General features: G+C 35.1%; 1 protein-coding gene across 1 annotated transcript; it reads left to right on the top strand.

The window, feature by feature from the left end:
• Positions 1 to 124: 124 nt before the first annotated feature.
• LTN1 (listerin E3 ubiquitin protein ligase 1) lies at positions 125 to 26,850 on the top strand. The gene is made up of 30 exons (XM_035315557.1): positions 125 to 241; positions 1,370 to 1,573; positions 1,908 to 2,006; positions 2,976 to 3,206; positions 3,828 to 3,880; positions 4,212 to 4,392; positions 5,053 to 5,226; positions 6,318 to 6,508; positions 7,598 to 7,745; positions 8,127 to 8,912; positions 9,515 to 9,556; positions 10,312 to 10,504; positions 11,223 to 11,462; positions 11,658 to 11,814; positions 12,017 to 12,167; positions 12,860 to 13,061; positions 13,750 to 13,909; positions 14,102 to 14,206; positions 14,482 to 14,624; positions 16,481 to 16,616; positions 17,532 to 17,676; positions 19,336 to 19,549; positions 19,840 to 20,077; positions 20,990 to 21,064; positions 22,018 to 22,204; positions 22,660 to 22,831; positions 23,518 to 23,738; positions 24,186 to 24,380; positions 24,991 to 25,158; positions 25,800 to 26,850. Exons 1-30 carry the CDS (start codon positions 200 to 202, stop codon positions 25,860 to 25,862), a joined length of 5,316 nt encoding a protein of 1,771 aa, XP_035171448.1. The 5' UTR covers positions 125 to 199; the 3' UTR covers positions 25,863 to 26,850.
• Positions 26,851 to 26,892: the final 42 nt, after the last annotated feature.

The following is a 26,892-nucleotide window of genomic DNA, read 5'->3' as shown; positions in this document are numbered from 1 at the left end:
CAACCCAATAAAGGGCACCCCGCCGAGCTCGGGAGGTGGCCGCGTTCGTTTGGGTACCCGCTTGCACCAACCCCCTGTGAGGGACGCGGACGGCACCTCCCCGCCGCCTCCGCTACCGGCGAGTCCCGCCCGCCCGCCTGGCCCCGCCCCTGCCGTGACGCAGCGCGCTCCCCGTGCCGCCGGAAGCGCCGCCGCCATCATGGGGGGCAAGAACAAGCAGCGCACCAAGGGCAACCTGCGGGTGAGCGCCGGCACCGCGGCGGCCGCCGCCCCGACACGGCGGCGCCGCTCGCACCGGGAGCGGCGGGGGCAGCCCTCGGGCCGGGCTGGGCCGGGCCCCGGGGGCCTGCGGCCGCCCTGCGGGAGCCGCTCCGTAGTTCGGAGGGGCGGCCCCAGGCTCGCCTAGGTGGAGGAGGGAGGGGCGGCCTCGGTGCTGGGGTTTTCTCCGCAGGAAAAAAAAGGGTTTATTGGCACGTAGTCAGGTGGAAACGTGGCGTACGTGCCTCGGGGAGGTTGGAAAATGCGGTGAACTTTGGCAAGTTGTCGTTAATTAAAAAAAAAAAAAATCGAATCTATGATTGTCGTTAAGGATTAATGAGTGTTTGGAGCATAAGGAATGACACGGAACCGTAAGGTGTCTTTCAGTCATAGGACAGTCTTCCACAGGGGCCACTCGTATGATGAGCAAGGAGTTGATTTAACTGGGACAAACCGGGTTACACGTTGAACTGCAAAGCACTCCCTGTAATGATGATGGGGTAGCAATATGCTGTGTTACGTACCTACCCTTTTGCTCTGTTCCTCAGAATTCCTCTTGGCCCTTTAGAATCACAGAATCATTAGGGTTGGAAAAGACCTCCAAGATCATCTAGTCTGACCACCCCCTTACTACCAGTGTCACCCACTTTGTATCATGCTTTGAAGCATGTTTAATTTTGCCCCATGGCATTATGAGCATTCCTTGGGAACCATATTGCAATACCCAATAACACAAGAAGAACGGGAAAAACAAGGAATGAGGATAAATAGTTTTTTAATAAAGTGTTAACTGATGTAAAGGCTTTTCTATTATGCCTTTTCTGAATATGTATAAAAGTACAGTAGCTTATCATAAAGTATTCGTGCATTAAAGTCATGACAAAGAAATGGAATGCTGATTCTACGGAGAAAACCATTTTTCTAGGTCAAACTTCTATCTTTAAAGTATGGATGGCCTTTTTTGTGAGACTTTGTTTTAAATAGAAAGTTAATTATGTAACAATGATTTACATGATATATTCACTAATCATTATTTTGAATGTCTGATGCATGCAAAAGTAAATAAAATGACTGACAAGTATAACTGACTTACGTCCCTGTTTTTTGTCAGCCTTCTAGCAGCGGGCGAGCTGCAGAGCTCCTCGCCAAAGAACGTGGAACGGTGCCTGGGTTTATTGGCTTTGGAACTTCTCAGAGTGATCTCGGATATGTTCCTGCAGTTCAAGGAGCAGAGGAAATAGACAGCCTGGTAGATGCTGATTTTCGAATGGTGTTGAGAAAACTCTCTAAAAGGGACATCATAACAAAATTAAAAGTAGGTGTATCCTTTGTCCTCCATAAAAAAAGTATCTGTGTTGGAAGAGCATTCCTTTTTTCTTAAGGATGGCAGAGGAATCTACCGTGGTAGCCAGTTGTATGTTTGTACCAGTAAATTTACTAGAGTTGCAGTACAGAAGGTACCTTGGAGGACTTGAAAGGTCTGTCAGGCACTGCTGACAGAGCATTCATAAAATTAACTTTATGGATAACCAATTGCTAGAAATGAATTGATTTGGGAAAATAGAGGCAGCGTCTACTAGAAGCTGGTAAACGAGAGAATGTGTATATCTGACACTTCTTAAATCATGATGTTGATATCTTGGTTTTAGGCTATGCAAGAGTTTGGGATGATGTGCAAAGAAAGAGAAGCCGAAGTGGTTAAAGGTGTTCTTCCTTACTGGCCAAGAATTTATTGTAAAATCTCACTAGTAAGTACTAAAGTATCTAAATTAAAAACTTCTCTGGATATTTCCTGTGAAAACCTGTAATGTGGTCCTACTGATATATCTAATTTTGTTGGAATTGCTGGCTTATTCTAGAAGGAAATTAAAAAAAAATAAGACAAAAAAGAGTAGCATTCTTTGTTATAGAGATGTTTCCATGTAGGCAGTGGGTGGAACCTTGAACTGTTGATGCCTGGGCTGTATTTGCTGTATATGTTGTATATGGCCTTCATCTTAAAAGGATTACAAAATATTTATTCTCTCAAAAAGTTCTTTTATGTGGATACCAGAACAGATAGAGAGATTGTGCTGTTTTGTTAAGAAAAGTATATTATCTTTTTGATCTAAGATTAATATCTGGCCAGGCTTATTATTAAATATATATATATATATATATATATATATGTAGCCAGCCAATCCATAATTTTCTGGTATGACATTTAATACATCTGCAAACTGTCTGGACTGGATACTGTTCTAAACATGATAGTGAATGAATCACTATTCTGTACATTAAAGCAATTCCTAACGTTTCTTTTGGGAGCCAAGAGCTTAGAAAGTCAAGATGTTGTAAATACATACACAAATAATGGATAGCTGCAAATAAGTGATACACAGCTTGTGTAGGCTTATGCTTGTTTTAATCCAAAAACTGTCTTCAAGGCTTTCTGCTTTCCTTTTTTTTTTTTTTCTTTCTGTTAAATGTTTGTATAAAATGGAGATAGCAGCTGTAGTTGCGTGTATCAGGAAAAGGTTACAATTCTGGATGTGCAAGATGTTGGGAATATTTGGTGCTTATGTTGGACTCTCCCCTTTATGTAGGGATACTTGCATATTTTCGAAACTGCATAGCTTGGTTCAATCCAAAAATGGCTGAACTAAGAGACTTTTTTTTTGGTCATTTCTGCCTTGAACTACTTGGCATCAAAAATACACTTCTTTTTGCTTTAACAGGATCACGATCGCCGTGTTCGAGAAGCAACTCAGCAGTCTTTCGAGCAACTGATTCTTAAAGTAAAAAAACACTTGGCACCTTATTTAAAAAGTATCATGGGATACTGGCTGATTGCTCAGTGTGACACTTACTCCCCTGCTGCTTCTGCTGCAAAAATAGCTTTTGAAAAAGCTTTTCCTTCAAGCAAGCAACCCGAAGCCTTAGCATTCTGTAAAGATGAAATTCTTAATGTAAGTTAGCATGTCTTTAAAGCTTTGTGTGAGTATACGTCAACTTTTAGTAGAAGTTTAAAACTCATCCAGCCCCCACCTATTCATGGTTAAATTTCAGTAAGGTAATTTTATTTCTGTGTAATGATGTTTGGTCATCAGATAATGTTGCAGACAGATGGAATAATGAGGCAAGAGCTGCTTATCTGCAATGATTAAAGAATGCTGAACACTTTCAGAAAGCCTCTACAAGTGGTGTTCTTTCCAGGGCTAATGATCTTCTGCCGGTCATACGTGAAACTGAATTTAAAAAGGTGAAAGTTTGCATTGCTAGCCCATCATACACAAACATAACCATTTTGTTTTGTCTCAGTTTGGCTTCTTTTTGCCAGAAGCACGTCAGCACAGGACTGCAACTTAAAAAGTATTATGAAGTTTTGATTCAACCAGTACCACAGCTATTGTGTTTAACGGGTCCATTGAATCGTGTCCTTTCTCAGTAGCATATCTAAAATATGTTTAAGAGACTTGACTCAGGTTCTGAAGTTTTACTGTAGAGCTGAATAACCTACAGACTTACGTGTAAGTATTAGGTTCTTCTGTGTGTGTATATTTATAATTTTTTTTCTTCCCCCCCTTCAGGTTCTTCAAGATCACCTTCTGAAAGAAACACCTGATACGCTCAGTGATCCTCAGTATGTTAGCCTGCTTTAATATATATGGTGTAGGTCTTGGTCTGTATTGGGTTTGTTCTTGTTCCCGGAGGCAGTGGATTTAGTTCTGTTTCAAAAGACAGAATAGTTATGTGAATTCAGATCCCAGCAACTTTCTGTGGGACTTTATGTTTCCAAAAGCATTTATACTTATCAGTCATCCAATTCTTTTTTCAGATCTTTTAGAAATAGTATTTATGAATAGCTGGAAGACAGGATGACTTGAAACTCTTTCTAACACTTCATAAAGTAATTTGGTACCCTTAAAGCCTGTTGATTAATTTACAATTTGCCTTTGTTTTGCTTTTCTTAGAACTGTACCAGAGGAAGAAAGAGAAGCCAAATTTTTCCGGATTTTGACCTGTTCCTTGTTAGCTTTAAAAAAGTTGCTTAGCATGCTGCCAAAGAAAGAGATGCAGTCATTGGAGGAAAAATTAATGTCACTTCTGTCTCAAAACAAATTTTGGAAATATGGCAAACACAGCACACCACAGGTAATTCTGTTTTAATTATTTATTTTGTTGGATTTTACTTGAAGATAACACATTGGATCTAAGCAGGTATTAATTACTTTTGTTCTCCAAGAATGATCTTTGTAGTTTGGTGGTTTATGTTTGAAATAGTCTTCAGATTTCTAGGTCTTAAGTAGACAACATTGTTTTAAAATTTATCTAATAGGCTAATATATTATTTCAGTGTCACAGCCATCTTCTAAGCAGTCTGTAGTCCTTTCATATAGAAGAAAAAAGTCAGTTTACTGCCTGTGTTCATAATGCTTTTAGATTTTCATTTTTTTTAAACTGTTTTATCTTGCCTCTGCCAAGACCAATAGCTACACAGAGTGTTGAATTTATTCTCGTAGTTATTTTTTAAAATGTTTTAAGGTACTTTTGGAAAAAATGTGCCTTTCCAGACATATATTATAAAATGAAATGTTTAACATGTGTCTTATTCCTAAACAAATGAATTTAAAATTTTAAACAGGTTTATCAAATATTTATTTTTACTAATATTCAAACCTTTGCTGATGTGCTAAAATACAGGGCTGCTTGTCGTAAGTTACTCTCTAACTTTGAAAGGAATGTTACAAAGCTACGTGTTGTGGCAATGTATTGTCATTTGCCTGACATTTTTATTTTTCTCTGTCCTGTCAGGTCCGTTCAGCTTTCTTTGAGCTGGCTTCTGCTTTTTGCCAGTACTTGCCTGAGCTGGTGAAAGGTGAAGCACCAAGAGTTTGTCCTGCTGTTCTTCTCAGCATTGACGACAGTGATGCAGTGGTGTGTCCTGCTCTTTGGGAAGCTGTACTTTATGTTATTGCCACTGTTGAGGTAATATAATAAACCTGAGGAGCAGGTGTTTTACTGGAATGTCACACTTAACTTTTGAGTGAGCACCAGAGTTCTTTGTGAAGGAAGAATATGGAAGAACAGTTTGACTGTGTTTTCTTTGTAATTATTAACATGAATTTATCAATGGGACACACTCCTTCCTCCTCCTTAGAGTACAGTGTAACTTTCCTATATATATATTTTTAATATATTTTTTTCATAATATTTCCCTTTGTATACAGCATAGGTTGTTTTATAAATGTAATTAAATTACCCTGAATCCCTTGGATTAAAAATAGTTAAAAGCTTTTTCTTTGGTTAAAGGTTACAAAAATGATCTTCAGTTCTTCAGTCTTTTTTTTTTTTTTTTTGGTTTCCTCTTCTAGTTTGGTATTTGGTCCGTAACTTTTTAAAGTAAAATACCAGGTTTATTTAATTTAATAGCAGGATAAGCAGTGTTCCTCATAGACTGGTATGTTTTGAGAGTTTAATGTTGCAGATACTTTGTAACTGCTAGTATAAACTGTAACAATTAGTGGGAAAACAAATCTTTGTTAATTCAGTTTGTTATAAATATAGGTATCTTGTAGTATGATAGATCAGGTGACAAAAATCTTTGGGGTGTGGGAGGAAAATGCTGAAGTATTTTTGTAACCATCAGAAGATTTTTCGGGAAGTTTTGAAGTCAGTGATGCTTCTGAAGTTAGGGTTTTGAAATAATTGCTTATGCTCAATTATAAGAACTGATAATTGAATACAGAAGCGGTTATGATAATGATTTTTCTGAAGCATTCTTAAATACAGTATCATTAAAGAGAAGTCTTTAATTGCAGTTTGATAACAAAATTTCATTGATTTTAAACAGTACTGGAACAGTTTTATTGCACTAAATTATTAATATTCAAAAGTTGAAATAAGGAGAAAGTGGTTTTTAAAAATACCTGTATTTCTTGAATACTTGAAAGTCAATTGAAATTTTACAGTAACATTCTTCAGCTACGATTTATGGAGATAGATTAAATGTCTAGGTAGGGAGTTCTTCTAAGTCAATGTACTCTCATTTAATTTACAATAAATATTTCTTTCCATAGGACTGTTGGAGTCATGTAAATGCCAAAAAGGGAGTTCTACCAAAGCTGTGGACAGTGCTTCGAGAAGGTGGACGAGGCCTAGCTACTGTTATATACCCAAATCTTTTGCCATTCATTAGCAAGGTACCTCCTGGCATCACAGAACCAAAGCTGGAATATTTCAGAACTTTTTTCAGCTCTATAATTCAAGGGTATGAACCACAAACTGTATTTATTTATTTATTATCTGTTTCATTTATTTATGTTTGGAAACAGGACTAACCTTCTTTTAAGCAATTATATCCTTTGACTTGGTATGTCAAGGATATTGACGTACCTTTATATGTCAATCATTTGATACTAACTAAATATGCATGCATCATGTATTTTTGTGGAAAAAAACTCTTTTCATTATGATATTTGAAAACTATATTTTCAAAATACTTTTATCCAATGCTAGAGTCAGTCCTTTGCAGCTGTCCCGGTCAGCTTAAACCTTCAACCGTCTTTTTTTATTTAATGTATTAATTGCCAAAAGCATAGAACTTTGACAAGAAAAGATAAGAGTGTTTATTCTGTAAGTTTTAAAATAGAAAATGAATTTAAAGTTGAGTGACTTTTGAGATACCAGGCACCTCTCACTAGTGCAGGGGTCTCACTTTTTATTACAGAGGTTAGTGAGGATTAGCATGGTGGTTGTGAAATTTACTGTATGCAGGAACTTGAATTCTCATGATACAGATTTTAAAGGATTTGAACTGCTATCATATTTTGTCTTTAAAATGTGAAAAATGACTGTCTATCAAATGTAATTTAAATACTACATATTTATGCCTTATATACTGAAGCATATATACATCATTTTCTGAAAGACTAAAATACAACTTATTTAAACAAAATTCAGTTCTTGATTTTTGGGATGGTCATTAACAGAGTTGTTGGAGAAAGTCGTTATGTAATGATTGGTTTTGAAGAGCATATAGAAAATTGAAGATGAGTTTTGACAAATAGGTGAAACAGTAGACAGTATACCTGACTGGGTAAGTTTCCTCAAGTTAGATAGTTCCCTCCCTGCACTGAATGCTAAAACAAAATGAAAAAGTTATCGTAATATAGTCTATATTACGTGGCTGGACTTACTGTTTTTAACTCTTCATACATGCATTTTTGTATTGGTGTTGTCGGGATAAAAGCAACGTACTCAAGGTTACCTTGTGCATTGAAGCGCACAAGTACTGGGCTTCTCAGAAGCACAGATAACCGAGTGTCTTCCCCCTACCATCAACGTTACCTTTCCACAGGTTGTCGAGTGAGCGAGCAATAGCCAGTCCTTCAGAATGTTCAGCAATTATAACTGCTTTTATGGAATGTCTGCGCTTTGCCATACTACAGAAAGTAGATGAAGAAGATGACCAAAGACAAATTAATCAAATGCTAATAAATGACCAGGTATTTATTAAATATTTGCATGTATACATTTAATAAAACAAAGTTAAAGAAAGGTAAACATACATTTCTGTGAAGACTTACTTCTCTGTTGAAAGCCTCAGTGGATTTAATGGAAAAAAATAATACTTAAGTTGTTCAATGTTTTCCTTGCTAGAAAAGCAGCCATACCTCTGCACAGTTTAAATTACATGAAAAAGGAAAAGAAAATCAAGCATCCTGTGTATTTTTATTATGTTTATAAGCATGATTATTTCTGAGGCTTTTGCACTTGGTTCCAGAATATTTTTTCAAAATGTTAATTTTCCTGGTATTACAAAGAACAAAATGCTTATGTAGTTGGATCAGTGTTCTTTATTTTTTATTTTTTTTTTGCTTTTATAGCTAATTCCTATCATCGATGCTGTACTTCAGGAGCCCAAGTTACAAAATGGACCGTTATTTTATCAAATAGCAGAAACACTGAGCTCCTGGGAAGCTAAAGCTGAAGTCTCCAGTGATGATGGTACAGAAGTTTTCCAGAAACTACTGTCAAATTTTTGGGACCATCTTTTAAAATTGTGTGTGCTTCATGTTGATAAGCTGGATGCTGATGAGAAACGATTGTTTGCCATATCTGGTATGCTAGAAGTTCTTCAGAATCCAAAGACTACTGCAAAACCAAACAACAGAAAATCTGTAAAAATCAAATTTAAAGATGAGGATGAATCTGAAACGAACACAGAGAATGGAAAGCTCACAGAAGTAAGAAAGAAGAGTGACTCTGAAATTCAGGCTGACCTACAGCATAGTTCACTTCTAAGGAAAGAACCACTAGAAAATTTAGTCTGTAACCTCTCTGAATTGAGTATTGTGTATGTCAATGAAAAGAAGTCAGAGCAGCATTTGAAATTCCTTTCTTCCCTGCTCAGTTCTTTTTCTTCAGACAGAGTTTTTCAAGTACTTTTAGAGCAGGGAAATGACACAAGTTCTACTCCTGCTGAATCCCAAGAAGAAATAAAAGTTAATCATGAAAATCCATCTGTACAATTTCTGTATATGAATTTAATAACTTGGCTGAAAGAAGACTGGAGGAAAGACGTACAGTTTCTGGTTGATATTTTGTACAGTGTGCTTAATTGTTGCAGCAGTAACGACGAAAGGAAAGTCATTCTTGATGACTTAACAAAGGTATTGTAAATTTTCTTACTAGATGTTATTGAAGTTACTACTCTTTTCATGGACTGTGGTGAATGAATATTTTGGGGTTGTGGAATGGAAGGTATTCTACATGAATTTGGACATCAGCTCAGCCTAAAGGTAGACTTAGAAAAGGTTGACATTACAGTGTTGGATTGAAAGCTTATGAGATATTTGACTCATATATACATATATTTACACATATATAAATAACATCAGGAAATCTCTGTTCTTATGTGCTTCTTTGTACAGTGTGCTTTTATATCAGTCGTTAGCAACCTTTCTCTTAAATACAGTCCTTTATTGGTCTATGTGGTGGAGAGAGACTTGAGAGGCCAAATAACTAATCTACTAATCATTCTAGCGGGAGGTGCTCCTGCCCTTGGCAAGAGGGTTGGAATTGGATGGACTTTAAGGTCCCTTCCAACCCAAACTATTCTGTGATTCAATAATTTTGTTCCTGCAACTTAGCGACTTGTGCTTATCTTCTGCAGAAAAGTTGTAAAACAAACAAAAATATATATGTATATTAAATACTTCCAGTTCAGCAAATAATTTCTGTTAATTTTTATGCAATTCTGTTTTCCTTCCAGATGGATTTAAAATGGATTATTTTTCTTCAGATAATTCAGAAGGTACCTCTTCAGGCTTTATTGTTTTGCATGGTGTTGAATATTTCCCTGGTTTTAGCTTTGTGTTATATGGGTTAGACTAACCTTTTTTTTTTTTTTTTTTTCTTTTTCTTAAAGTAATGATAAAATCATGTAATAATAGTTTCAGTGTGTTGTTTTAACCCCATTTAAGTCTGGGGTTAGTCTTTGAAATTAAATGATTTTTTGAATATATATAAATATATAAATATATATATATTTATATAATAATGTATTTACGTATAAATACATATAAATTATACATTACATATAAATACATACTTAAAAAGCATCTTTTTACCTTCTGTTTTTGATTGATTTGCACTTTGAACCAGATTTCTGATTTGTTTCTGGTCATTCCTTTTAAGCTAGAGAAAATGGGGTTGGGTATTAGACTGATAATTTTAGGTATATCATCTATATTAATCATCTAATCATCATTCTCTGTTGACTATCACTGTGTGCGTGTTTGCTTTGAAAATGGTTACGTATGCTCATGTATATTTTTTTAGAAAGCCATAAAATAGTGGCAGATTAGGCATCTGTCGCTATTTTAGGGGGGGAGGGAATTATCACAGGCATATGCACCTACAGACAAGACTTCTTGTGGAGTGATATGATTCCCACTCTACTTTTGTAGGTTTCATGTATTATTTCTGATGGCTGAATATTAATCCTATGCTTAGTAATAGAAGTTAATACCCTTAAAAGATTATTAGAATGACTTTCCTGTGATTCAGGCATGTTCAAGTACAACAAAACTTTCCTTAGTCTCTGACTGGCTGAAAGGAGATACGCTTGGAGAAAGACTTGTAATGCTGGCAGATGATCTGTGTCACCTGGGTTTAAAACCCATACCAGCCTCAACACAATCAGCCTCTTCAGAAAGGTGGACTGTCCTGAGCTTGGTGTTGTCACAACACTTTAAAAATGGTAAGCATATTTATTCTTTGGACTTCATGAAATGTAAATACTGCACTTACATTTTGTAGAATGTCGGAAGGAACTTGAGATCTTCCAGAGTACTTAATTTGAAATATCTATTCCTCCTATTTTTTTTAACCTGAGCCAAACATCATGTCCAGTTTAGTTTCATAAGCACCATGTGCATCATGATCATCACATTTTTTTTTTGTCTGTGTAGGTAAACAAAAGTCAATGTATAAAAAACAGATTCAGATTTGCAAGTTTGAAAAACTGAGGAGAACTTCAGTAGATGGATTTATTAGATGATGTGCTGTAAAATAATGCTAGCTTTTAAACCATACTATCTAAAATTTACCTTCAAAAACAGAATATAAAAATTGGTGGTTATGGACCATGTGTGCATTGTTTTGCTTGTTAAAATGGGTTGCCAGAAATTAGGAATACATAAAAGGGATAGAGGTATCACTCTGTATTTGCTCTGTTGGCATGCCTTTTGTTAAAGTTGGTTTAGAGAAAGGATATTTGTTTATTTGGACCTTTGGCTATGTGATCTGAAATGGCTGTTGAATAATGAGAGTTTTGGCATACTTTAGACTGAAACTACTTTGTTGCTAGATTTTTACTTTCAATATTAGTAAATAAAAAACAAGTGCATATTAATATGATGTCTTTGAGTGATTATGTTTGTCAGGTTATCAAAGCACACTGTCCTTATTTCTACTAGAATCTTTGATTGGGGAAACTTATGTCGAAAAGATTATTGATAAACTTCAAGCGGCTCTGTCTAAAGCTAGAGACCTTTCAGAAGCTGGAAATACTGAACCGTCAGTGTCTTTCATCTGCGATGTAGCCTCAAGCTTTTTCAGCTCAGTTAAAGGGTGTTTACTGATGCCATCCTCAGAAGACTTGCTGCTTACCATCTTCCAACTGTGTGCTCAGAGGCAAGATGCTACACACTTAACAGGTAACTCGAAAATATATATATATATATTTATCATCACCATGAGTTTAAAATTGTTGCACAATTGGAAACCTACATATTTGCCCCTATGACAGTTATCATACGTAATTGTATAGAAAAGAGAATTCTCTTCTTGCTCTAGTACCTTTAGACATGTGTTTGTTGCTATAGGATATATTTTTTTTTTTTCTATAATAGATTTACTTGTATGTAAGTTAAAACACACTTGGATGTCTGGTGTAAAGTCACTTGTCCATCAACTTCAGAGTATGCAGAAACAGAGCAGCACCTTTTTGCTTAAATCTGCACTGTGGATCAAGAATCAAATTCAGTCTTCCACTTTGGATGTTAAAAGGTAATTGTAATGTACATGTCCATTTCATAATACACTGTAATACATCTGCATTATTTACTTTTTTTCAGCCTGTCAGAGGTGAGAACTGCGGCTAATAGCATAATTAAAACAGCATGTAAATAGCATTGTATATATGGTATAAAAGAGCTGGATTTTGCTGCATAGTGCCAAACTTATTTGCATCGTTTTCCCTTTTTTTCAGCCTTCAGGTTTTGATCTCTGCAGTTAGCGATTTATTGTCTACACTTCTGGAAGCTGACAGACAGTCGGGTTGTCTGGTGGGAGCTTATGTTGAGCATGTTACACCCAACAGAACAGAGTGGGTGAAATTGCACGAGTCTCTTTCTGCTGAGGTATGAAAGTGATAATTGACTTTTTCACAATGTAGTCAATCTTACCTGTTTCCAAGTCTCTGTCCTTGACATAACACTACAGTTATGATTATACATGTCTGTCCAGTGGCTTTTTCAGCCTCAACCTATGCTGGAGGACAAAATCTGTATTCTTATGGGCCCATTTCTCCTACTGCTGGAGAAAATCAAAATCTGTGAAAGTATCCTTTTCTTCATGGAATACCAGCAACTTGCTTCACAACTCAGAAATCTTGTCTGACAGAATATACCCCAGGAAGATGTTCTTATATTTAAGTTAATTATTCTGTAAGATTCTTTTTTGCAAGACAGTAATATCTGCAGAGGAACACGATATGCTGACTGCAAACAAAATGCTGATATGAGTAGATTGGGAGAAGGAAATAGTTTCCTGTCCAACTACCAATCTTTAGTAACCCTACTATTTTTTGTAATATCGTATCGAGTTCTAAAGGCACACATTTATTTCCAAGGCAACAATGCAGTTTTAGGTTACTGCTGCGCATTTCTTTTTTTTGTATACTGGAGTGGGTGATCCTGGCCACTATGCTTTTGGTGTAAATTTGTATCTTTCATGGTTATTTTTTTAATAAGTATGAATTTTTAACTACTATTTCTTTGTAGCATTAAAATGTCAATTATTTGTTCATATGCTTTTTACGTACATATTACAGTGGATGCACAAACCTCTTTTGGAAGGAAGGCTGAGTATGAATTGTGAGCATTTGGGATCCCATGTTAAGCTATGTGGCACAACTAAACTTCCAGGGCATCTGTGTACTTCAGCCTTATTAAGTAAAATGGTGTTGCTTGTATTGGAAAACGGTGTGGTCCATGGAAATGATGATGCTGAAAGAAAGAAAATTGACAATATAAGTAAGTTATAGTGAAAAAAACTTAAATTTTGATTTCATACTAGTTCTAAATCAACATTAATTGATAATTAGAAATGAATAGGTAAAGTTTGGCATATAACAATCAGAAATCATTCTCCCTTTATGTGTTTTTTTTTATTATTATTATTTTTTTATTTTAGTTCTCTTTTAAAAGTATGTGTAGTGCTTACACTTTTAGGGCTTTTTGCTATTATATACATGCTGTCTCAACAGAACTTTAATTTTAAAGAAGCTTAAATTTACAATGAACTTCAAAGTTGTTGATTGCCAAAGCCTGTATGGTGCATTGGAATGAATGGGTAATGGGAACTGTCCATGCTGTCAAATAATAACTTGAGTGTTTAGATGTAATGTAAAGATATTTTGAGGCAGCAATTTTTCTTAATTCTTGATTGCCTTGTCTGCAAGAAATGTGTATTAAAAAAATAAGAGGATTTAGGGTTTAAAATTTCCTGAACGTCTAGAATAGATTATTGTAACTTTTTCGTTGTATTTTATGATGCAATTGCAGATACCCAGTTCATGCTCTGAAGTACCTGAAGTTATGTGTAAATGTCATCTTCTTAATGCATTAAAACTATATTAAAATATAACCAAAAAAAAAAAAGCTGAAACTTCTTGCATATTCACTGAGTATATTCAGTAGTTATTTTTGCTGTTTAATTAAGTTGCAGAGCTGTTGTATTCGTTACAATGGATTGAAGAATTGGAGAATCCTCCTTACCTGCTTCTGGAATATCTTCATATGTTAGAAGAAATGCATATCACATATGAGAAGTTCAGGACGCTTAGTAATACAGCTGACCTTCAGCAAACGGTATTTGATAGGTATGTAAGAGCAAGTAAAACCTCAGCTGAAATACAACCCTGAATTGAAATACAGTTGTCTTTATATTTTGCCTTGTATAGAGTATTAAGTGCAACCATAATTCCTTTTGTATATTGATGCTTCATAAAACACTTTTGTTGTGAAACACTGTTCATCTGCAGTTATTAACCGGGGTCTTTCTTCTTTTGAAGGTCAGAGGAACATGGAAGACTCTGGTCCTTAACCATGGCCAAACTGATACGTGCAGAAAATGCGGTATCCTGTGAGATGAAACATCTTTTTAAGACAAGCGAAGGGTATCTAAATGCTGTTGCCTATGACCTTTTATGCAAAGTTTACATTGCAAATATTGATGATGATAAATGATACTGATTCTAATGAATGACATGTGAAGACTGAAAATTTGGTAGTATATGTATGTGTTGTGCAAAAGTGAAACACTGTAATGTATGTAATTAGTTACATCACAGAATATTAGGTGGTTCTGTGTTCATTATGAACCAGTTAACATTTTGTTTAGTAGTTAAACTTTGGGGTTTGCTTATTTTTGATATTCTGCTTGCATGAATAGGTTTCTGCCATTAACAGAGGGCAGATTGCATACACTTCAGTGCTTATCAACCTTTTTAACTGAGGAAGAAAAGAAAGAACTGGTCTTCCACTGCGTGGCCAAACTTATGACATGTGCACAGACAGAGCTCTCCAGTACTGATGGTCAGTATGTTTTCTACTTCAGTGCACTTCACTAGAATTTAAGAATGTCACTTTGTAATAATGTTTGCTTTTAGCTAAGATTCGTTAATTATAATCGTATCAATTTTACTAGAAAAAAATGTCTTTTCATTTTGCATACTTCTTTTAGACTGTTTGGCATAGTGGTTTTCTGTCTTACTAAGGCTATGCATCCTGGTCCTAAATAGAACTTGAAAGATAGATCAAACAACAAGTGAGGCAGTATCAAAATACTTTCAGCAGTATCAGTCTATCTGATTTAGACACATTTGTAAATATTAAAGTTTTCAGTTAATCATTTAGGCTTCACATAGCATACAAATTATTTCTGTTGTCTACTGGTAGTGTTGTGATTGATTTTAGATGCTTCAGCACCCAAACTCTTTTGAAGTGCTCGTATAATTTTTGAACAGTTCATCCAGTGCATGGGATAGTATAGTATGCTCAGTCAGAGATCCTGTGCATGCACTTTTAACAGCTTTTGAAAAATGACTTAATGAGGTGATTGAGATGTGTTACAACATTGCTTTGAATGTCCCTTAGAAAAAATGTTAATTTTCACAAACTCACTGCTTTTCAAGAGCAGTCTTTGGAAATAATTATACAAAGTCCTTCTACATTCTTATTATGCAGTTAAAACAAACAAACAAGAACACGTACACAGTATCTTCTCTCTCTCAGTACTGCTTTCATGGTTTCGTGAACATACTTCATAAATCTTGTAAAAACCTGAAAACTTGCTCGTTTTCATAACAGAACTGTACTTAAATTGAAGAAACTGGTCATTTTAAACTGTTGACATCTGTCCCTTTGCAGTGTCTTCATGTTTTCAGATGAGCTCTTTCAAATGAATGTCCTCAGAATGTGAAAATTTTCAGTATTTGTTTCATGCAGCAGTTGAGAGGAATCTTGAATCTTACTGCAGTTACAGTTTCCCTAACATTTGTTCTTCAGACTTTGTTAAGCTGTCCTGGCTCTGTGTGAACCAGTGAACCAACCAAATGGGACCTTGAAACTTTAAACAGAAAATAGGAAGAAGAATCCTCACTGTTCCCTTGCTACTCTGTTCCTTGTAGAGTACTCGTTTGTAACTCTGGTCTGCATTTTCCTTTCTGCTGCTTCTCATTTTGCTAGGGGTTCCTGAACAGACAATATATACGCAATTTTTCCCATTAAGTGTGACGTAGGATGTGGGCTCACCATTCAAGGTTTAGTTTTTTTTCAGAGCAGGAAAGTGCTGGTAAATTTATTGTAAATCATTGCTGCTTAACTGAAGTGTGTGTTTTTTTGTTAACGTGTATGTGATACTTAAACTCAGTTCTGTGTTATCGTGCCTGTAAGAAATGTTCTTGTTCTCCAAGAGATCTGGGTGCATGCGGTTTTCCTTAAAAATGGAAAACAATGCTAATGCAACAGTAGTATTTCACTGTGAAACTAAAGCTATGACTCTTGCAACAGTATTGGAATTCATACTTTGTGTTTACATTTACTTAATTATCTGTCCAATTATCTGTTTGGGATACTACATTTTTAATAGCACAATTAAATTTAAATCTTACCAGGTATTTTTCCTTTTTGTGTAAATCAAGTATGACTCTTATAGGAGTTTTTGGTTTAGTGATTTTAGTTTTTTTTTTTTTTTTTTTTTTTGGTTTGGGTACAGTAATTTTGATTTACCAAGGGCATCTGTGGGCTAAGTGTTGAAAGAAAAAAGCTTAGCTATTATCCAAACTATGTCATGATGTTAATATTAAAGTATCCAATCAATTGACAAACATTCTAATGTTTGTCTGCCCTGATAATTAAGACCTACTGAGGATGTTTTTATTATGTCATAGGAGCATTTGGGTGTCTTTCCATTTTGAACTCCTGCTTGAATGACAGTCGTATTGATTGTGATCATCTATTACCTGGGATACTAAAAATCATAATGTCTTGGAAAAACAATAATGAGGACAGCTTTCTCTTTAGCTGGTGGGTACAACTTTGAGACAATTTGATAATTTTTTTTTTTCAATTTCTAAAGAGTTTAAAAACAAAGGGTGGTCGTTAACTCAAAATCAATTTGTAACTTAAAACTGTAATCTGATGCTTTCATATTATACTTTCAAGCCTTTGTAGAACGCCATCCCTCAGTTTAATATATCCATCTTTAAGTATCTAATAAGTATACTGAAGGGAATTATCTGAAGATAAATAGATATAAGAACGCTAGTTTGACATTAAGCCTGTAAGGAAGGCTGGAAAACCAGGAGCTTGTTTATACATCTAGATGTTAACTGTTTTCCAAAGTGTACAGAACTGACCAGTTTTGCACGTGCAGCTAGATACTCAGTTCAAAATTTGGATTTATTATTTAGATAGCAGAAAGAAGACTTGGGTACCAAACTTAAGTGTCTTTTTAATTTTGCACCTGAAAATGTAACTTGGAAAGCTAAACTTCCAACAAGGAGTAAAAATACACTGATGTTTATTTGTTGGAGTAAAGTTAGAAAAGCACAAGCAACACAGTCTGAGAATAATATACAGTACTGGGGCATTTGAGAGCTTTTATTTTAAGTCAATTTTTAATTTAAAAATGTGTTTTTTTGTGGCAGTGATTAAGTTAAAATTGCTAATTTTCACAGTTTGTGTTACAATTTTAGGAATTTGTTAATATAACATGCAAATGAGCAAGTACCTCTGATTATATGTTTTGTACCTGTTGATTGACTTATTTAGGATTGGTAGCAGAGGTGGGATCCTAGCTCTGAAATACAGTGTCAGAAGCACCTAGGGCAGAGAGCCTGGTACAAGACTAGTTTGTCCTAAGAGTAGCAAAGGCAAGAAAATAAGTAGTTGTGGTTACAACATGACAATATGTTAGCTTTAGCTCTGTTTTTATTTCAGCAATCTGAAAGAAACAAGTGCTCAGTTGCTGGGTCTCAACATAGAGATGATCCGTTACCTTCCCTTGCTGCTGAAGTATTCCACAGCTCCTTTGGCTGATAATGAATGGGACTTTATCATGTGCTCCATGCTGGCTTGGTTAGAGGTAAGATGAAAGAGACTATTAATAACCATGGTGTTGCAGTTCATAATAAAATCCCCTAATGCCCTCTGAAGGTTCTCGACCAGTTTTGGCTAGGGCTAGGGGGAAGGAAGGAGGAATTTCCAAAAAAAAAAAACAAACAAACTAGGAAATAACTACATTTTTATTACCTTAGTGGGCTCTCTGGTCAACAATTTATCCTCAGACTTTGAAAGATGTATGTTAAAAGTTCACCTGTTCATGTGAACATCTGTACAAAATGGGAAGGTGGATATCTGGATATCAGTGAAACATTGTAGAAGCTGTGACATACAGCAGTTAGGTTTGAACAATAATATATAAGGGTTGCCAAGAAGAATGGAAATCAGAATGTCTTTTCAGAATGACAGTTGTCTTAACAATTGTAACTTTTGGCAACCTGGTCTAGTGGAAGGTGTCCTTGCCCATAGCAGGGGGGTTGGAACTAGGTGATCCTGAAGGGTCTCTTCCAAAGTTTCCCCTACCATTCTGTGATTCTATGAACTTTTTTTCATCTAGTGTGTGTTAATTTCCTAGTACTTTGTAGTAAGGATCATTTCAAGGATAACTTGTATCTCAATGCCAAAATGGAACTAAGAATATAAACTTTACATACCACATGAGTGCCTATGTCACATTTTCAGCATTGATACAGCTATTGATACAGCTGACTTTTTAAATCATTCCCTGGATGTGGCAGGAACGTAGTCATCTCAGTTTAGCAAATATTTGACATAATGTTAAAAAGAATTGCACAAAATTCTTTTTTTTTTTTTTTTCATTGAGCTTTGGCAAAGCTCAAACAATACTAAATCTCTAGTTTGAGGTTTGCTTTTATAGAGAAGGTTGAAATAAGCCTCTAGTTGTAAGACAGCCAAATCTTCTGTTTCCAAAATCAAATCAGCTAGACAGTGGAAAATATCACCAGGGTGTGGAAACTTTCATGTGGCTTTTCTTGGTCTCAAGATTAATCTTACCTGAGCAGTATGTGCCTCAAAACTTTATTTTTCTAAGTTTTTTTCTGAAAGAACTTTTATGAAAAACTTGTTGCATAAATCAATTGCTTAGGAATATTTTTAAGATTTAATGATATTTCTTTTTTTTTTTTGGTGTGGGGGGGTGAATCTAGTAATTATAAAAATTAAAAGGAGCTGCTTTGGGGGAAACAAAATACTCTTCTGATAATCACTTCGATAACTTCCAGTTTCCAATAATGCATTGTTAGTTTCTTTCTACAGTTTGGAAATACAGGCATGATGTTGATTTTATATTTGGGAGAGAGAAGTGAGCTCACTTCATGTGCAGTTTAGGCTCACTTGGCTCTACGAGTGCAATAGATTGTCTGCAGTTGCATACATTTCTATTCAAATCCACTTGGTGGCAGTTTCTGTCTGCCATTATAAAGAAAGTCACATAAGGGAAGCAATCTAGAATTTGAAACATCGGTGGGACTTAGAAATTAATTTTAGCATGTCTTATTGAGGTACAGATTACGTTTTCAGACTTATTTATTTCAAATAGTTATAGTCTTTGCAGCTTAGTCTTCTGTGAAACTACACTTCAGGCTATAGACGGGGAACGTGAAAAAAAAACACATTTCAAAGCAGATTTCTGATTAAGAAATATTCCTCTTTTTTCTCCTAGACAACATGTGAAAACCATTTGCTTTATCATATCCCACTTGTGCAGATTTTTGCTTGTGTCAGTTGTGACCTGGCATCTGCCCTTAGTGCTTACTTTGAAGCTGCAGCTCCTGAGACTACTGAAAACCTTCCTGTGAACTTGATCAGTGAATGGAAAGAATTCTTTTCTGAAGGAATTCACAATTTGTTGTTACCTTTGTTGGTGAAAGTCACAGGCAAGTATATGGTAACTGGCAAGGAGGCTGTTAGCTAGTGATACTTATCAGCCTATTCTGAAATAGAGCTTGCTGGGCTATATTTTTCAATTTCTAGGAATATTACCGTAACATAGTTCATTAAAAAATAGTGCTTTCCTGAACACGTTAATTAATAAAGGAAATATATTCTTTGGCTCTTAATATTAGATGAATTCTTCTAAGCACAATGTGAGTGGTTTCTAATTATTCTTTTTTATGGTATCATTGAACATTCTGCATCACAGCTTACCTGTCTCTGTTTTAAATAGGAGAAACCAAAACTGCAGCTGAAGGCTCTTTTCAGAACTCTGTATTAACATCTTTGGGCGAAGCTCTAACGTACATCTCAAAGGACCAGTTGTTAAACCATAAATTGCCAGCGAAGTTTGTTGCAGGCCAGAAAACAAATCTTCCAGATAAACTACAGACTCTGTTAAACACACTGTCTCCATTGTTGCTTTTCCGGGCTAGACCTGTACAGATTTCTGTCTACCACATGTTGTATAAGTAAGAATCAACAAATTTCTTGTTCTCCTCACCTCCTTCCTGTTTTTTTTTTTCATTATTTTTTTTTCTCCAATATACTGTAGAACATGTACTTGTTTAGTAAAGTTATGTGTCATTATGGGAGAAAATACTTAACTGGGCAACTTGTGTTCTGGATCAGAGTATAGACTCTAAAGCTATGAATGCTAAATTTAATTATAAAAGCAGATTAAATCTGAGAAATTTTACTGCAGTACAGGAAAATACAATTTTATTTTCTGTACCATAGTTACATAGATATCAATGTTGTAACTAGAATGCTATTTCTTTAGCACCTATTTTAATGCTTATATGTCCTGAAATATAAACTGAAACATTCCAAGTTTGATCTTGGAAACATTCCAAGTTTGATCTTGTAACCACAGTATCATTAAACAGCATGACCATTTTATTTTCTCTAATTTAGGTAAGAAAGTGAAAAAAAAAAGTGGTATTCTTGTGAACTTTTTTTGGTTATCTTTAATACAGAAAGAATACAGAATTTGAAAAACAGTATGCATTTGACTTCTCAAAATTCAGATTGCAGAGCAGCTGACTTGAGCAGAAGCAACCATTGTACTTGCTACAACTTAATGCCCCAGTATAGCTTTGTTCTGAGATGGGGAAATTTATTTTAGCATGACTCAGGATGTTTAAAAAGTTTGCAGAAAAGCTGAACAGAGCTACAAGCTCTTTGGCTGCTGTCGATCTGTAACCAACTTTGCATGACATGTCTCCTAAAGATTCTTTACTTTACAAAAAGGTTTTAATTAGTATTTGCCTGATTATATTGATTATCAGTAATGTTGACATTGATAGTCAAAGAACAGTACGTTACACACATACTATGAACATAGTAAAAATGAAATTTCATTTCTTTTCTGCATTCTGTAGATTAATGCCTGAATTGCCTAAATTTGATGATGAAGATCTCAAATGCTATGGTGATGAAGAGGAAGAATCAGCATTGTGTGTATTTTTTCCTCATTTTTTTTTACTACCATTTTCCCTGTTTTTATTGTCTGTTACAAAAGTTGATTTGCAGCAGAATAGTGTCTGCCAGAAAATGTTAAAAGAGAAAAATAACATGGTTCTGACAGTAGGGGTATAAATATTGAATATAAAAAATAAAATTGATTAAATCTGCTGTTGTGCTAAAACTGGAAATAACATTTTTAATAGTTTCCTGGGTACAGTTACTAAAGTAACTGGAGCATATATGTTCCATTGTACAATCTCAAGAGTTTTTATATGGGACTGCTATACTGAGAATATTTCTAGCTGCACAAGTAACGTCAGTTTCCTGGAGTATTCTTTTTAGACAAACTTATCCATGAATTAAATTAAACGTAAAGACCTCCAAAATTGACCCGGGTGTTTTATACATCTTGAATCTGATAAAGTCAATGGTTTGAAGAGGGAATACAGTATCTGATTTAAACAAAAACAAATAAAAAATCTTCAGCCCAGCAATTAATAGCATGCTTTACTACAGAACTGCAAAAGATGTTATATTGCATTGCTAAAAGCCACACCCAACACATTAAATGATTAGGAGATCCATTGTTCGATTGCTCTCTTGTTGGTGACTTGACAAAATAGAAATTGAAGCATCCCCTGACATAGGTTAAATCAGCTCAGCCATAGACCAAATTCACATTTTCAGATTGGGATCAGCATTCAGTTTATATTCTTCTTCTGAAAGGTAAAGAGACCAACGCTCTGTCTCAGGAAAAAGAACTGGTATAATTTAGCACTAGTGTGCCAATCTGAAAGTAAATTTTTCCTGTAATAAAAGACCTCCTTAGATGTTCTATATACATAGGTCTACTAAAAGGTTGCTAGGAAGGCTGTGAATATAAATTCAGTTAATGCTCTACTGAAGTTTTGAGTTTATAATGCCAGGTAACATCTTTCCATAGATCGCCTCCAGCTGCTCTTATGTCTGTCCTTGCCACTCAAGAGCTCTTACTAGAAAACATCCTAGAATGCATTCCAGTTGGAGAATTTGCGGTTATTCAGCCCTTGAGTGATGAGTTCTGCCTTGTTCTTGGATATCTGCTCACTTGGAAGTTAACGTTGACGTTCTTCAAAGCGGCTTCTTCTCAGGTATATGCTCAGAGCACTTAACTTTCAAATGCATTTCTAAATACGCTTACATGGTTTGAGCCTTGAGGTTTCATTCAGCCTTTTTATTCTTCTAATTATGTGTCTTCCTACCTCCATTTTTTGTGGAATTAGTGGGATTCTGAAAGCATCAATAGATCTAGGTTTCTGTATGCTATAGTTAGGGATGGCAGTATTGGAGTTGATTAAAAAAAAAAAAACAACGTTCATTAATAGTTGTTTATTTCTGTCATTTTCAAACAAGCTTGCTACATTTTATGCTTTTTTAGTTGCTCAGAAGTTTGCAGAGAGCTGAATCTCTCTTCTAAACACAGATTCCATATCTCAGGATCGCTCTTCTTCCCTACAGAAACTTATTTGTATTATTTGCAGAGAAAACTATTTTTATTAAGTCTCATCTGCTTTTTGTGTGTTTTTTTTTTTTTAATACTACCCAGCTACGAGTTCTTTATTCACAATACCTTAGAAGAACAAAAAGCTTGAATAAACTGCTTTATCACTTGTTCAGGCTTATGCCTGAAAACCCTGTCTTTTCTGGGCCAACTTCAGAAGTTCCGAATAAGGATACAAAAACCTTCTTTACTGAAGAGCTTCATTTAGATGTCAAAGGTTAGTAAAAAATGGTGTTCGTGCATTTTGAGAGAGTTTTGATACTGTTGAGGCTTAAATATGCCTTTCTGCTTAAAAAAAAATAAAATACTTCATTGAAAATGCTATTTTATGTACCCCTCTACTCTAGATGTTTATATGCATTTTTATGTACCTGCAAAGATACTGGGTTTTCATTTTTTAATTTTGTGCTTGAATATCATTGTATGTTGCCAAACTGTTTATCTGGCTGCCAGTAAGAAATGTAGAAGTAGGGTAGTTTGGGGAATTACTAAAACAACATCTCAAAAGAAGGATGTTCCTTATCTGTTTATATACTTCCATAGAACTCTGCAAACCTCAAATGTGCTCCAAACATCTTACTGCTTGATCACTCCGAAGTGAGCAATTTGCAATTTCCAGATTATTCTTGATTTCTGGTAGTCCACCTAGAGTTCATCTCTAAGTTAGAAGATGCGTTTCCAGCTATGAAGTGTTAGTCTAAGAAACAAGAGTCGTAGAGAAAAGTGGAGTCAATCAGTTATAGTAATGAAGTTAGAAGGAGAGCAGGTAAATGAATTTCCTATTACCACAGTTATATTGATTTTTATATATATATACATATTTTTTTGTATATGATGTGGAAGGAGCAACATTTGTGACTAATTTGTTAATAGTATTTCAACATCCTTTTATTTCTCTCGCAGGAACTGGAGCCCTGTCATCCCAAATTCCACACTTGGCTTGTACTGTGTATCATATAACTTTGAAAGACTTGCCAGCCATGGTTAGGCTTTGGTGGAATAGCTGTGAGAAACGTGTCTTCAATGTTGTAGATAAATTTACAAGCAAATATGTCAGCAGCGTGCTTTCTTCACAGGAAATATCTTCTGTTCAAACTAGCACACAGTTATTTAATGGCATGACGGTTAGTGAGACTTCTTGTTCTTTTTTTTATTATTATTTTTTGCACATCTATAGAGAAATGTTGCTTCTCAGAACAAGACTGTATGACAGTATTTTATATGATTTCATTTTTGTTGTTCCATATGACTGATGAGAACGTAATTTAGCTTGCAATCTATATAGTAAATTGGTGTATATTAGAATAAGTTGGAAAAAATGGGTTTTATGAATGCTGGAAAAGTAGAGGACTCCAGTAAATGCAAGATTGTTTGGTTCATTAAAAAATATAATCAGCCACTAGATTGGAAAAATGGCTGGTAATTTCAGATTGCCAAGATACGAGAATATTTCTTACTTTCTTTGAGAAAAATGTTTTCCTGGTCTAAGAGAGTTATTTAATGTAAGGCTAGAAATGGCATGTAAATCTCTCAGGTTGTGGACATTTTTAATACTTGCATTTTTTTCATAGGTGAAAGCTCGGTCTGCTGCACGGGAAGTCATTGCTACCTATTCAGTTGATGATATATTTATTGAACTGATAATACAGCTTCCAACAAATTACCCACTGGGGTCCATAACAGTTGAGAGTGGAAAGAGAGTTGGTGTGGCTGTTCAGCAATGGCGCAATTGGATGCTACAGTTAAGCACATATCTAACGCATCAAGTGAGTTTAGAGCAAGCCCCTAGTTTTGAAAACTTAGTCCTGATATTAGAAAAATATTCCTAGTAATATAGTACTTAGATTTATATAATGAATCTCATCACATTTCAAATGTGACTTTATAGATTTGATCACTCTTATCATCTGCTTTTCTCCAGATGCTAAAACAAAGAGGTAGGTAATTTTACCTGCCTAGTAATTCCTGATAAATCCACAGCCAAAGATGAGAATCTAGATCTCATAAGGGATGGGCCAGTGTTCACCCTATGCCATTCCAACTATACTTTGGAAAAGAAACACAGTACGTGAAATTCTAAGAGTTTGGTGGTTGATTAGTTGCACATCTGTGGCTAGAACAAAACAATGAATGAAAATTTTGAAATGAGAAGTGCATTCCTTTTGCTGTGAGAATTACTTGCATTTCAAAAGATTTCAAAACTACTATCTGTAGTTCATGAGTTGGCTTTATAAATTACTGAATGTTATTTCAGATTTTAAAGTTTATAATTTCAGATTTTTTAGAGGCTTTGTTTCCTTTATGTGCTTGTGAATAACAGTAAAAATACTCTGAAGGAATTCTATAGTAGATTAATAACTGTTTTTTCTCTGTTAGAATGGAAGTATTATGGAAGGCTTATCTTTGTGGAAAAATAACGTGGATAAACGTTTTGAGGGTGTAGAAGATTGCATGATCTGTTTTTCAGTCATTCATGGTTCCAACTATTCTCTTCCCAAAAAAGCTTGCAGAACATGTAAGAAGAAGTTTCATTCAGCTTGCTTGGTAAGTACCTACACTAAATCCTTCTAAGTAGGCAAACCATTCATTAATAGTTTGAACAAGGTACTTCTAGTGCAATCATCGGTTTCCCATTTTGTTGTTGGATTATCTGGGATTAAGTGAATTCCCAATAATTTGCATGATTTTGTACTAAGCTGCAAAGGCACGTAATGAGAGAGGAGTTTCTACACTATACAGATAATAACTATTTTGTATTCTAAGGCTTTGGCCATTACATCTATGTAGGGTGTAGCAACGGCATTTTGATGTTAGCAGCTCAGATATGGGAACAGCAAAGTTTAAATTTAGTTTACACAGCATGCTCTTCAGTAAATCCTGCTGATCTGGATAATTTACAGTTAATTCTATCCAAGTAATCATAGGCACTGGTTGTGTGGTTACTGAGTATGCAGGTACAGGTTGGCATGTGTATTGCCATACAATAGAGGAATTCATGCAGCTTTGAAAACATTACTTCTGTCTAAAATTAGACTGGACAAGAATGTCTTTGTTTTTCTTTTGTTTGTTTGTTCAGTATAAAGCTTGTGTACTTCGTGTACACACACACACACACAAATACATAAGAGGAAAAGATTTTTAACTGTTCTTTTTTCCTATATTAAGAACTCATACTTCTCTTTCAGTACAAATGGTTCACATCCAGCAACAAATCCACCTGCCCGCTTTGTCGAGAGACATTTTTCTGAAATAAAATGGTCTGCCTTATTTCTGTGAGCAAAGTCATAAAGGAAGAAGGGACAATAAACCGTATGTTGAAAGAAGCAAGCTACTTGGAAGTAATGTCAGTTACTTTAACTTCTTGACTAGTGGGATATGACACATATTTACCTCTGGACTGTTTTTTGTAAAAGTTTGAAGATTCTTCTTTGATATAAAGAAATATATAAGAATAATTTATTTTAATTTGTATATTTTTAAGGTATTAAGGTATGTTAAAAATTCAAAAGTAATGTAGAGTTATGTCTGAAAAGTGGTGTTTAAACCACAACATAGTTGATTAAAACCTCTTATTTTAGGTATATTCTAACATGGTGGTATGTGCTTAAGCCAGATCATGCCTCTTAATGTAACAGGTGAATTTAACATAGGTGGTATAAAGACTTGAATTTTTGCTGTTATATGTTAAAGCATGGAATTAGGGTGATAACTTTCTGTTAAAATATAAAATTTAAACATAGCATGCTCTAAATCAACGTTTATAGATTGAGCTTTCACCTTTAACCATCTTATATTCTCAAAAAGAAATAAGCAATCTGGCACCCTAAAAACGTGAGTACTCTGAAGCCTAAGTGAGTAGAGACAGCCGAATCATTCCTGCATGACAATGAAAACCACTGCCTATGTAGTGCAGACTGGCCTTTAAGAAGACATACACACTGATCAGTTCTTGTGTTTCCATTATTGCAGTTATTGTCTTCATTAGCTGGCACATAAAATACCACTGAATTTACCCTCTACTTTGAGTGTCCCATAATAAGGGCTCTAAGCAAATAACAGATATATCAGAATTTAACATTGTCTTCATTCCACTAGTCTTTTTTCTTTGTTTTTTTTTCTTTTTTTTCTTTAAGCAGCAGTAGCATAATAATATCTTCTATCTCAGATAGTATTGTTCCATGGTGGATTTCTTTGAAAAGTCAATAAAGGGGGAGGAATAAATGAATTTTGTCAGTCTTTGTAGTCTCTGGATTGCTTTCTGTGTGACAGAATTCTAGA

The sequence above is a fragment of the Oxyura jamaicensis genome, chromosome 1 (genome assembly GCF_011077185.1).
Source record: "Oxyura jamaicensis isolate SHBP4307 breed ruddy duck chromosome 1, BPBGC_Ojam_1.0, whole genome shotgun sequence".
In the NCBI taxonomy this organism is placed as follows: Eukaryota; Metazoa; Chordata; class Aves; order Anseriformes; family Anatidae; genus Oxyura; species Oxyura jamaicensis.
The sequence above is the reverse complement of the archived record's forward strand: the minus strand, read 5'-3'. Positions and strand labels throughout refer to the sequence as shown.

What these genes read in the sequence shown, in the direction of transcription:
- LTN1 (XM_035315557.1), top strand. Translation starts at nt 200, where the DNA reads ATGGGGGGCAAGAACAAGCAGCGCACCAAGGGCAACCTGCGG. An exon ending in TTCAGCTCTATAATTCAAGG is followed by an intron (nt 6,509 to 7,597) that starts GTATGAACCACA and finishes ACCTTTCCACAG; the next exon opens with GTTGTCGAGTGAGCGAGCAA. An exon ending in ACGAGTCTCTTTCTGCTGAG is followed by an intron (nt 12,168 to 12,859) that starts GTATGAAAGTGA and finishes TACATATTACAG; the next exon opens with TGGATGCACAAACCTCTTTT.